Source organism: Actinia tenebrosa, unplaced genomic scaffold (genome assembly GCF_029948245.1).
Source record: "Actinia tenebrosa isolate PJP-AT-01 unplaced genomic scaffold, QUT_ActTen_1.0 PGA_scaffold1__47_contigs__length_23844297, whole genome shotgun sequence".
Classification (NCBI taxonomy): Eukaryota; Metazoa; Cnidaria; class Anthozoa; order Actiniaria; family Actiniidae; genus Actinia; species Actinia tenebrosa.
In genome coordinates, this window is record NW_028292578.1 from 12,754,545 (window position 1) to 12,767,774 (window position 13,230).

Genomic DNA, 13,230 nt, shown 5'->3' on the forward strand with positions numbered 1-13,230 from the left:
TTTACTTTACTAAAGGCAATCTTGAACAATCTTGTGTTAAATATTTTGTCAATATTCATATTTCCAACTGGGACTAGAGGATACTGGGACTATCAATATGCGTACTATTTATTCAGGGGATTAACAATGTGGTTATATAGCTGTTCCTCGCACGCAAACATTCCCACTGGCAATGTTAATATCTATTTGTCTCAGTGGAAATATGTTAAAAGTGCAGGCTCTGGGCTCGAGATTTCCAATATTTCAGTTTAATTTCGTTTTACATTTTTGCTACATTTTTTGTTGTTGTTGTTGTTGTTGTTGTTGTTTTATTTTGATCTCGGTTCCTAACTCGGCTCCTAACTCGTTTCCTAAGTCGGTTCCTAAGTCGGTTCCTAAGTCGGTTCCTAACTCGGTTCCTAACTCGGTTCCTAACTCGGTTCCTAAGTCAGTTCCTAACTCGGTTCCTAAGTCAGTTCCTAACTCGGTTCCTAACTCGGTTCCTAACTCGGTTCCGAATTCGGTTCCGAACTCGAAAGATAAGCATCCTCTAAATATAATCACTCTAACATGATAGACCGACTGCACAAATAACAACACACAAGAAAAACCAACAACGTTAAAACAACAAAATCCTAGAGATTAGAGGTGCAATAGTCAGTTATGCACCAAGGGTTATCGTTTGACTTTATTTTATGTATTGGCGTATTCTATTCAGTACTTCATTGAAAATAAGAATATTAAGAAATATTATTTATTGCACATTTAGGGTCGATATCCGTGTGATAAAGCCGTGAACAAGTAAAAACCATATCAGTGAAGTGATACGATATCACTTCACGGTGAACTGGAAATTGTAAATTTTGTCATTTTATCGACCCTAAATGTGTAATAAGCATATGGACTCGCATGAATAGGACTGAATAGAACACGCCAATACATAATCCTCGTTTAGATTACATGTCTTTCTTTTGATTCCATTCCTCATTGAAGAATCTTTCGAATGAACTCCGATTTGTGACGCAATACTGACCTTTTGATTAGCATGGCAACGGGTTAAAGTGCTACTACGACGAAAATCGCTCAAACTTGGATTCAGCTGAAACTTCTTAAAAATACTCTTTAAAGGTCCAATAATCACTGTATGAAGTGTTTTCTCGATATTCAGTACGAAAGTATGATATTTTTACGATTATTTTTTGGAGTCTGTGACGTCATACACTCAACATCGAACATCGCTCCATGCATTTCTTTGTATATAAATCCTTAATTTATTTTATTCCTATGAAGCCCAAAGGGTGGCTAATGTGCTTATTTCACATTACTTGTGACTATAATTTACATTTTGGGGTGTTTGGGTATTTCTTTCTCCCTTTACTACTGATATTTTGATCATAAACTACAAAGAAATGTATGGAGCGATGTTCGATGTTGAGTGTATGACGTCACAGACTCCAAAAAATAATCGTAAAAATATCATCCTTTCGTACTGAATATCGAGAAAACACTTCATACAGTGATTATTGGACCTTTAAAGAGTATTCTTAGGAAGTTTCCGCTGAATCCAAGTTTGAGCGATTTTCGTCGTAGTAGCACTTTAACAACCGGTTTTTAATCCTCGTTTAGATTACATGGCTTTCTTTTGAACAAGAAAAACCTTTTAATGCGACCGGGGGAAGTTCTTAATTTTAAAAACAACCTTCTGAAAGGCTTGACGAAATAGCCTCGAGAGAATACGACAGTGCTAACGCGAAAGAGAGCTAAGCTTTGTACCGTTTTTAGGAAAAAAAAGACTCAGTTTTTAACAGATTTGGATACAAGACGAGATGGGATTTGTCTTAGATTTCTTTCAATGGATTTTTTGAAGCTTGTCATGGTAATTGGCAAAAACAAAAACAAAAGAACAAACAAACACACACATACTATTTATCAGCATACGAATGACCCGTATCGAGTTTTTTAGTAAAAAAGTTGCAAAGTGAAAGAGAATAACAGAAGTAGCATTGAAACTGCGATAGAATTGGCGGTGCCTTTCGGGTCTTTGATGTCACCACAGTCAGTTTTTCCTGCTTCTCTACACTTCATCATCTGGACAATAGCTTTCGCTTTTTCTTCGCCCGTGATATGCGAACCTTGCATGTATCCGTACCAAACTTCGTCGTTTGCTTCGCCGGAGAAGTAAAGGGCTCCAAGGTTTTTGGCGAGGTTTTTGAAGTCTTTGGATGACATGCCGATGGTACCGTCTGAGTACGACCCACGAATGTAAGGATTCAAAGACCAACGATTATAGTAGATATCTAGAAGAATCGAATAAAAAAGATCTAGATGTGTCGAACTTAAAATATTCATGATTTATGAATGTTATTCGATCGTTGTTTGGACAGGTGTCAGTCTTGAGAAGTGGAGTCGTTCCAGAAGGTAATGGAGGTGTTGCAGAAAGCAGTGGTGGTGTTGCAGAAGGTATAGTGAAGGTATTGCATAAGGTAGTGGAGGTGTTGCAGAAGGTAGTGGAGGTGTTGCAGAAGGTAGTGGAGGTATTGCAGAAGGTAGTGGAGGTATTGCAGAAGGTAGTGGAGGTGTTGCAAAAAGTAGTGGAGGTGTTGCAGAAAGCAGTGGAGCAGTGTTGCAGAAGGTAGTGGAGGTGTTGCAGAAGGTAGTGGAGGTGTTGCAGAAGGTAGTAGAGGAGGGGATGGAAAAGGGGCAAGAAAGGGAGAAGTGCTTTGAGAAAAATATTGGATACGATTGTGTGGAAAAGAAATATAGGACAAAAGGAAGGAAGAATCGTTAACTTATTATTATACAAGGAAACTCGTTTTGTTACACGGCTTCTAGACTCTGTACCTGTTGGCTCAGAAATATTCGGTCCGTAGACACCTCTTAACAACTCGACAATCTCTGCTTTGGTTTTCTCGAAAGATTGTTTTTCTATTCTTCTTCCTTCATCATCTGTGACTGTTATCAACAGCATTCCACTGCCGTTCGGGAACATTCCTGGCCTCTCGAGATCCTTCAAGAAATCGAAAATTTTCGCTTAAAATAAAAGAAACATACAGCTCTTCCTCTTCCTCACCCCTCCCTCCCTCCCTCCCTCCCTCCCTCCCTTCCTTCCTTCCTTCCTTCCTTCCTTCCTTCCTTCCTTCCTTCCTTCCTTCCTTCCTTCCTTCCTTCCTTCCTTCCTTCCTTCCTTCCTTCCTTCCCTTAATAATAGTAATGATAATGATATTGATAATTATAATGATAATGATAACGATAAGAAAGCTGACAACGATCCTTTAAAAATATTAATGCCTATTGCCAAAATTAGTTCATATAATTTAAGAAGGTCCAGTACTACAATGCCTGCGGTTAACACTGAACGTTTTAAGAGTAGTTTTTCTAACAGATTAATTTTTAAATATTAGTATTTTTAGTGCTTTTTGTTTTAGTTTCTTCGCTCACCACTTGAATGTATTTTATCAATGTGAATAAAGATCTATCATTATTATTATTATTATTATTATGATAATGATAACGATAATAATAACGATAATGATAATGATGATAATATATTTTGACAGAATGACCAGTTACAAAAACTGCTCCCTTCCTTCCTCTCATCCTCCCTCTCTTCTTCCATCCATCCATCCATCCATCCTTCCTTCACTCCCCTCCCAATTCCAATTATCAAATCCATAAATGATGCACTTTAAAAAAGATTTATATTAAATCGAACCATATTTTCTTGTTCTAGACTGACCTGCAACACTGGATAGTATCCTCTTGTCTTGCTGTTGGCCAACAGAATGTACTCTTTGTTGTCCCAAAATTTACGAGGAAACTTCAAGTAAATCTTAGTGTAGATGGTCATTGGCATTTTCAAGATGGCTTCCGTTTTCCATTCTGGGAAAGGTGGGTAAAACTTCACCATGTCGCTTCCTAAAACCCCTGTACTGAACGTACACAGAGCATAGTCTGCCGTGTAGAGCTCTCCGTTCGAGGTGGTCACCTGTTTTAGTCACACGAAGGGAAAATTAGATCGTTTTCACGTGACGTCACAGTGGCCAGGTTAGCGTACCAAAACAATGCATTTCCTCGGGGAATTGAACTATATATTTATTCAAAAACTGTGGAGAAAGTTTATGTTGTTTGGTACACCAAAATGGCAGCCTTGTCACGTGAGTGAAAACGCTTTATAGGTTAGTTTTACTAGCAGGTCACGTGATAGTATTGATAACCCATGTGACTGCGACAAATGACCAATCAGTTTTCTAAACTATCTTCAGGGGCGGCGGAACCGGGGGGGGGGGGGGGGGGGAGGGTAGGGGGCGTGGGGCACGAAATTTTTTGGGGGGCCTAGCCCTTCCACAAAATATTGGTTCTCAGTCATAGTTTTGCGGCGCATGCGTCTGCAATCAAACAAAACAGCGGTCATTAGGACCGCGTTAAATATAATATTTCAGTGCCCCCCAAAGATTTTCAGCTTCCGCCGCCCCTGATCTTAATAACTAAGACACATGAATATGGGTACAACCCAAACAAAGAATCTTATGCTGAAGAGATTGACACGTGATCTGAGATGGGAAAACATTTCCTAAAGTATCATGATAAGAAGCATAAAGATGGATGCAACTCAATCAAAGAATCTTAATCTCAACATAATGACACGTGGTCTTCTCTAAAATAGAAAGACATCACGCCCAAGGTAAAGAGGTCATGCAATTAGCTTACGTTTCAAGAAATGACTGCCGATTGTCAAATACATTTTAGGGTCAAGGTCAAGAACGCAGGAAATTCGTTTTCAACTAATTTGCATACAGACTGCGAGCATGCGTAGGATGTTTAAAACATCGGTCGGCATCATCCATTTAAGAAAACAATGGAAAGCCTTACATATCTATGACGCAATTTCACCTGGACTGAAGTCGAGTTGTACTTCACTTCTGTCACGGTTTTGTTCAGTTTGATCTTGTCTTCAAACGTCTTGTAGATACCCTTATACAGAGTCCACATTCCTCTTTGGTCAGTCACGAAAAAATCAGGTTCCTTCGCAAACAACTCCCTGAATGGGACCAATTCAGCCCTTTTGCCCAGCTCAAAGTCAACGTCTAAGTATTCGATGAGATTCTCTGCTGCAGTCTTTGGTTTCCATCCCATGAGCGCCAGACCGATACGAGCCGAGATGGGAGTCTTCTTAATATGTTTTCTTTCTAACTGCTTGTCTTCCACTTTTTCTAAAATCTTTTTTAATTTGTGAAAACTTTCGATGTCCGTAATGTTTGCTCCTGTGTCGTTCCTGTTGAACAAGAATATTATGGTTAATAATTCATTCATTATTTTAAACAAGAATCTTGCTAACTACATCTGAATACCACTCAAACATCACAACAGCCATGTCTTTTGTCATTTCATTCTCTTGGGTATGTTTTCAAACTACCTCTAGCATCCAACATGGCTGCCATGTCTTTTGTCATTTCATTCTCTTGTGAATGTTTTCAAACTACTTCTATCATCCAACATGGCTGCCATGTCTTTTGTCATTTCATTCTCTTGTGAATGTTTACAAACTACCTCTAACATCCAACATGGCTGTCACTCAGCACCATTAAGGCATGGCTCTTTTGAGGAAATGATGGAAAATCAGTTATGTATTCATATCTTTGACAGTTTACAACGAATCTTTCCCAATTTTGGCTCGTAGTAGTAATTCTTCAAGGCAAGCAATTACCACATATCTGTTACCATGGAAACCATATAACGTGACCACAAGGCCGCCATCTTGAATTTTTTAAACAAGCCTTTAGAAATCGTATTGAAACTACTTCAAAAGTCCTGAAAATCCACATTCCTTTTTATATTTGCATAGCCTATATGGATCTAATTGGATATCTTGGAAATTATGTTAAGTTTAATTTTTAGGATATTTTTATTTTTTTGGAAAAATAGAAAATATTCTAAAAATTAAACTTAAAATATTTTCCAAGATATCCAATTAGATCCATATAGGCTATGCAAATATGAATAGTAATCTGCATTTTCATGACTTTTAAAGATGTTTCGGTACGTTTTCAAACGGCTTGTTTAAAAATCCAAGATGGCGGCCTGGTTGTCACGTGACTTAGTTTCCATGGCAACCAAGGCTTTAAGGTTCCTTCTTTTCACAAAAGACAAGTTGCCAAGTTTGGGGAAGATTCGTAGAAAAGTGGCTATGATATAGCTAAACAGTTTTTCATCTGAGAGCCATGGCTTAATGATGCTGAGCATGTCTTTTGTCATTTCATTCTCTTGGGAATGTTTACAAACTACCTCTAACATCCAACATGGCTGCCATGTTTTTGTCATTTCATTCTCTTGTGAATGTTTTCAAACTACTTCTATCATCCAACATGGCTGCCATGTTTTTGTCATTTCATTCTCTTGTGAATGTTTTCAAGCTACTTCTAACATCCAACATCGCTGCCATGTTTTTTGTCATTAATTGTTGAAAGTTTAAGATGTAATTATCTACCTCTATATAAACAAGATACATACCTAATGATAATATTTGTGTAGTTGCTGTACACCCCTGTCAGGTTGGTGTCCTTCTTGAGATTCCAAATCGGAACTGTTGCTTCATCGGCTGCAAAATGAATCCAGCTCGGTCCGATTGCAATGTTATAACCTCCAAAGGTTTCCTAAGATGACACAAATAAGCAATCAAAACAGTCAGCCTAATAATTCTTTTGGGCTACCTTTGGATTTGGCGGTAATTTTCGGGCCAAAACGCGTCTGCTCTTTCCTCTAACTCTAGTGCTTTCGCGACGCCACAGCACTATTTTATTCAACGGTAACCTCTAAAAGAATGCGATTCTCAATTTTAATAATTATTTCAATTTTCATGATTTCAATTTTGTGTTTTTTTTTTTTTGACTAAAGGTCAAACTGTACCGCATTTTACACGCCAACTTGACTCTCAAATGGCTTCCCCGCCATGAACCAATCAGAACAGATGGACAAGCACATTTTATCCAATCACGGAAGGAAACTCTTATAGTCACGTTACTCTCAACCAATCAAAACGCATCGACGAGGAACGTTAACACATCCAATCCCGGAAGGAAAACCCTTAAATTGTCACAGCACTTTGCGTTTATTATTTAATTATGCCTGTCCGACTAAAACGTTTTTTATTTAAAAAAAAACCTTAGCAATATTATAAAGTACAATCTAAATCTATTCAATTTTCCGTGTCTCGATACCAAAACCCTCATCAAAGCTTTCTGTAACTGGAATTGGATATAAAATCCCATTATTATTATCTTACTCTTTTCCCTGCTAGCAGAGTTTCTCCTCTTTCTCTTCCTTCTTTCAGGCGGGGAGGAGGGAGACTCTGCCGATGTAGAGCGTTTCCTTTGATACACCGCCGTCCACGATTGTGGACGAACAAAACCAGCTTTAAAACCGGTTTCAATCTCGTACCCTGAGCCTGCGTTTCTTCTGGCCTGCGGCGAAGAACGAGGGCTCTGTCCACTCATACTGTATACACCTATTTCGAAAATCGTTGTCGCACCAAGAGCCTCAAGTGACAAGCCAAGCCGGGTTCCAGAGAACGTTGGTACTTTTAATTATAATTGATTTATTCTTGGTTCATGCAAGTGGCTATAGCTCTCCACTAACTATCATCTCAAGCAACTTGGAGCAATTTGTAAAGTCATTAAATGAAAATGCACCATGAATATACTAATTACAGCTAAAAGTACCGGCGTTCTCTGCGGTCTTGGCTTGTTGCTTGAGGCTTTTGGTGCGACAACGATTTCTAAAATAGAGAGTTTTAGATTTACGTTCACGGCAAACGTGAAACGTTAGTTGACCATTTAAAAATTATTCTAAATAGCTTAAAAAGAATCGCAAAAAAGTCCAAGTAGTAGAAAAACAAAAGAATATTTGTCTTTGGTGTGAAGATTTGTAAAAGGTAAAGTAAAATACAGGAAAACGATGAAAACGTGGTCACGTTTGCCGTTTGCGGGGAGAAAAAAAGTCAATCTAAAACTCTCTATTATATTATATTACTTCAAGCGCTAAAAAATACTACACTACCAAGAAAAAATTATAAAAGCCTATCATATTCAACATTGAAAACCCAACGGAGTGTGAAACTTAGGCAGCTAGATACAGATTATGAAATCTCAGTTGATGAACTCAAAGTTGATAATATGAAAATTTTTACTTATCGATGATAGTTGTTTCCAAACTAACGCGCGAGCTCGAGTAAATCCAGTCAACGTACAATTATGAGATATGAACACCTATAATCATCGATGAATATACTGCAAAGTTTGCTTGAATGAACACAAGAAAATTGTTCACAAGAAGTTAGAATCATCGATGAATATACTGTACTGCCAAATTTGCTTGAATTAAAACAAGAAAATTGTTCACAAGAAGTTAGAATCATCGATGAATATACTGTACTGCCAAATTTGCTTGAATTAAAACAAGAAAATTGTTCACAAGAAGTTAGAATCATCGATGAATATACTGTACTGCCAAATTTGCTTGAATTAAAACAAGAAAATTGTTCACAAGAAGTTAGAATCATCGATGAATATACTGTACTGCCAAATTTGCTTGAATTAAAACAAGAAAATTGTTCACAAGAAGTTAGAATCATCGATGAATATACTGTACTGCCAAATTTGCTTGAAATAGCACAAGAAATTTGTTCACAAGAAGTAAGAGTCAGTATAAGTACAAACCGACCTGTTTTATCCTGCCTCCAATGTAGTCCTGTCCTTCAAGGATCAGAAAGTCATCGACTCCATTGTCCATCAAAGTTTTACCCGCAACTATCCCAGAGAGACCAGCACCAAGAATCAGGACTTTCTTGTGTGGTTGCTTCTTGATGACAGCATTGACTGAACAACTTGCTATGGCTGCGACCAGCAGCAACGTCAAAAACGTTTTCGTCATTTTCACAATGGGATTTTCGAGAAGAATTAACCAGTTGAAAGAGAATAGAGAAGTCGAAGTTTAAGGTTAAGAGTACTGCCCGTTACATACGTCCGATTGCTTTTAAGCCGACCTCATAAAACTCATGAACAATTAATGAGGAAAACACAATAGAAACCATTGTCCGTGGAGGAGGTTGTATATCTGATACAAATTCGTCCTGATTTGCATAAACTTTAACTCCAATTTTCTTAGCCAAATTCAATTTAAACAATCACTCGCCTTCGGCTCGTGGTCGTATATCTGATAGAACACGGCCACTCATATTGTATATATTACAAATATATACCTTTAAGTAGGTCATCGATTGGTCAGAAAATCTGACCTTAAGCAAACATACTTGTAAATATGGATATTTGTTGACACTAGTGATAATCGAGTGCGCAGTACGTACGTTTCTTGAGCGGCAAAACCCATCTTAGCCCGCATTGGAGGCCATTGTGGTCGACATTTTGAGCATAGTTAATAGAGGGAATGGTTAGAGTGCTTTTAGTCTCACTGTTGAATAGGTGACGTCAACTAAATTAGATAAGTTATTTACTATTCAACAGTGAGACTAAAAGCACTCTATGAAACCTATTGTTATAGGTGTTTGTTCACTTTTTTCGAGCGTGACCGTGCACAATCCTTTGTTTACAATTGTTTTACTATTGTTGGCAATGGCTGAGTGAACATACAAAAATCTTTCTTTTGACTGCTAGTTCAAAATACTTAAAGATTTGTAAGAGATATTTGAATATTCTTTAGAGTGACCACAGTAAATCCGTGAAACACTAATTACTAAATAGTACAAAATAGTGCTAGTTAAACAATAGAAAACAATGGAATTTGCATGAAATTGTGCTATTTAGTATTACTAAAGTTTCACGGATTCACTGTGGTCACTCTACTGAGGCCTCCTGAGGTCTACTTAGCTTACTAAAATTGTACAAATTAGTGCAAAGTTTTGTAGGTCTATGGTCTACTGAGGTCTACTGAACTTACTCATTGTGCATTTTCGTTTCTTACAAAGTTTTCACGGATATATGGTATGCTCTCTACTGTGAACCTGACATATTTTATCATCTCATGGTCCGATCCTTAACACGGATGAAAAAATTCCTAAGTTCGATAGATGTTTTATTTTTGCAAATAGTCCCTTTCAAAGTTCCTGTGCCATCTTGAAAGGTAGCCGTGAGCTTGCAATGATAGAGACTTTTTTGTAACACCTTGGATAATTATTCACATGTCTATATCAATGGGGTTAGTAGTCGACTGGCCAAAGATAGTAGTTCACTGACGATGGCGTATCCCCATTGGCACCCTCTCAGGGGCGGATCCAGGATTTTGTTCAGGGAGGGGTGCACCCCTTAGAATCAAAGGGAAAAAACAGTATTGGTTATCTTCGAAGTTAGGGCACAAAGTTGAACCAGGGAGGGGTGCGCACCCGCCTGCACCCCTCCCCTGGATGCGCCCCTGCCTCTTTACTTGGCGAATATTTCTATGACTTTTGCAAATTACAGCAAATTACACTTCTTGTTTCATAAACTATTCTGCGAATCAAGTTACGTCATGTCGTCATGGTGATGAAATTTGCAAAACGTTTTGACAATTTTGGAACCATTAAAGGAAACATGTTTCCTCGTTTAGCCAGCTGAGCCTAAATAGAGACATCAATACGAGAATATATTTTTACACAACAACTTTATTTCAAATTTTAATGTTCAACAGCTTATATTACAAGATTAAATTATTTCCAAATTGTCAGTAAGAAAATTAGTTTTAAAATTTGAAGGAGTAGGCTTCATTTTCAAATAGAATAAAGAGGAAATTAAGGTGTACTATAAAGTCATCAGATCGCTAATTTAGGAAAAAGTAAGATCATTAAGGTTTTGTCAAGGAACAAATCGTCAAGTCAAGATTTGCAAAAAGATGAAAAAAAGATAAAAAAAGATTAAAGAAGATGCTGAAAATGTAACAAAAGCGAAACAACACTAAAAACAAACCAAGATTAAAACAAAAAAAGGAAAAAGCAAAACAAATAAACAAACAAACGAAACAAATAAAAAAACAGATATAACAAAAGCGAAACAACACTAGAAAACAAGCAAAAAGGAAAAAGAAAAACAAATAAACGAAAAAAAAAAAAAAAGAAAAAAAAAAAAAACAGAAACAGAAAGTGGAAAGCAAAACATAAAGAAAACAAATGAATATTATTTCTTTATCTCATGAAGAGACGCCAGCAGAGGTATCCACCAAGACCAACCACTCCTGCAGCAACAACAATCCTGCTTTTGGTCAGCCTGACTGGAACAGCAACAGCTTTGTGTGCCTCATCTATGACGTCAACAGAGGAACCCACCTCGCTTCCATTCTCCTGCATGTCGTCCTCCTTGATTGGCTGATTCTCCTCATTGCTCGCTTCGATATCTGATGAAGTTGAACCCGAGGTATCCCGTGATTCATCTGGTTGAGTTTGAAATGAGCTGTCAATCAAGTTGGTGGCATCAAACTCTTGTTCATCATCATCAACTGAACGAACGTCCTTCGTTACCTCTGCTGACTTCTCCTTATATTCTGTGCTACAAGACACAGCAGTTGCTGGTTCGTCATGCAGCATGAAGACATCCTTGTCAGATCCTCTATCGTCTGTCATCACCTCGTATGACACATATGCGAAAATTACGTCTGATTTGTTTTCTTGAGGTTGTTGCGTGACAGAAGTGTGACACAAGGTCTTGGAAGCTAAATTCTGGTAATCACGTGGATCAGCATCTAATCTCGGGCGTCCATGGCTAGGAGAAGAGAGGTGAGTTATTTTTAGTGGCGAGTTTATTATTTAATAAGAGCGATCGAATGTATTCAATCTCCACATTGTGACCTTGAGTGAACTTGACATGTTAAATGTATTACTAAAGCGAGAGATAGTGAGTAAAATGTGCATCAATCCCACGGCTATCCCAACCAACAACTAATCCACCGATCCTATCTAACAACCCATCCATCCACTTTATCTAACCATCTGTCCATTAACTAGAATCTATCAACACTGACTAATCCACCCATCCCATCCATCAATCCATCCATCCACCTTATCTAACCATCTGTCCATTAACTAGAATCTACCAACCAACGACTAATCCACCGATCCCATCTAACAACCCATCCATCCACCTTATCTAACCATCTGTCCATTAACTAGAATCTACCAACACTGACTAATCCACCCATCCCATCCATCAATCCATCCATCCACCTTATCTAACCATCTGTCCATTAACTAGAATCTACCAACACTGACTAATCCACCCATCCCATCCATCAATCCATCCATCCACCTTATCAAACCATCTGTCCATTAAGCGTTACCTGCACTAGCATCAACCAACTCGTTTAGTGTCTTTAACTCCACGCTTTTCGCATATTACTCCTGTCTTGGCTGATCTCCACTGGCTACCAGTGAGATTTAGAATACGTTTTAAGATACTTATTTTTGCTTTTAAGGCTATTCATGGTCTCGCTCCTAGTTACTTATCTGATTTAATTTCTATCAAAAAGCAGTCTGGTTATAATCTTAGGTCCAATAATGAGCTTTTATCAGCACCTCCACCGACTAAACTTCGACCTACTCTTGGTGGTAGGACTTTTTCATACGCTGCGCCAGTAGAATGGAACACTTTACCATCTAGTATTAGGCATATTACATCATTACCTTCTTTTAAAGAACACTTAAAGACATTTTTATAGAAAAGCCTTTATTTAGTTGTTTTTGCAATTCCCATCGATTAACTTAGCTTTTATGTTTCTAGTTATTGTGTATTGTTTCTGTATTCAGCGCAGATGAACATCTTGTGCTAATCTGCGCTTTATAAATGTAATTTGTTATTTATTAACCAACCAACAGCATTTAGTTATCTAACTCACCGATTTATGCGCCGTGCCACCCAGATGACAAACACCAAGCAGCAAATGTTACCGAAATACTTCAACTTGTGCTGTACGATCTCCTGGACAATAGCAACCCATGTACTGTGGTTAAATAATCCTGAAACACAGAGAAAGTTTTCAGAAAGAAACTTAATTCAGATGTTTGAAAAGTATTAGCAAAATTAAGCTCCAGGCATGAGTCACGTGGTTATTAACAATTATGAGATCACGTGATTTTCTCCGACCGCCATGTTTGTTCAACCGTATAATATTCACACAAGCGGACACGTCTTTTGTAATTTCATTATATCGAAACTACTTGCAAACCAGGATTTTGAAAAAATTTACTTGTTTTACTTCAGTTGCGAATTTTACAAGATT

At 37.8% G+C, this 13,230-nt stretch overlaps 1 protein-coding gene across 2 annotated transcripts; it reads right to left on the reverse strand.

The window, feature by feature from the left end:
• Nucleotides 1-1,569: 1,569 nt before the first annotated feature.
• On the reverse strand, nucleotides 1,570-9,933 carry LOC116306663 (uncharacterized). Of its 2 annotated transcripts, XM_089032554.1 has the most exons (7): nucleotides 9,338-9,930; nucleotides 8,695-8,867; nucleotides 6,487-6,629; nucleotides 4,870-5,251; nucleotides 3,716-3,964; nucleotides 2,821-2,986; nucleotides 1,570-2,276 (listed from the first exon to the last, which is right to left on the reverse strand). In XM_089032554.1, the coding sequence occupies exons 2-7, from the start codon at nucleotides 8,761-8,763 to the stop codon at nucleotides 1,939-1,941; spliced, it is 1,347 nt and encodes a 448-aa protein (XP_088888680.1). In that variant the 5' UTR covers nucleotides 8,764-8,867; nucleotides 9,338-9,930; the 3' UTR covers nucleotides 1,570-1,938. The 2 variants fall into 2 exon arrangements, with proteins under 2 accessions (XP_088888680.1, XP_088888679.1); XM_089032553.1 differs by having other exon boundaries at nucleotides 8,695-9,933.
• Between the last annotated feature and the right edge of the window lie 3,297 nt (nucleotides 9,934-13,230).

Bases quoted from the DNA above. Each gene is read 5' to 3' on its own strand.
- LOC116306663 (XM_089032553.1), bottom strand. From the start codon at position 8,904: ATGACGAAAACGTTTTTGACGTTGCTGCTGGTCGCAGCCATAGCAAGT. The intron at 3,965-4,869 runs GTGAAATTGCGT...TGACTAAAACAG, and splicing joins ACAACTCGACTTCAGTCCAG to GTGACCACCTCGAACGGAGA. The intron at 2,277-2,820 runs GTACAGAGTCTA...CGATTCTTCTAG, and splicing joins GAATATTTCTGAGCCAACAG to ATATCTACTATAATCGTTGG.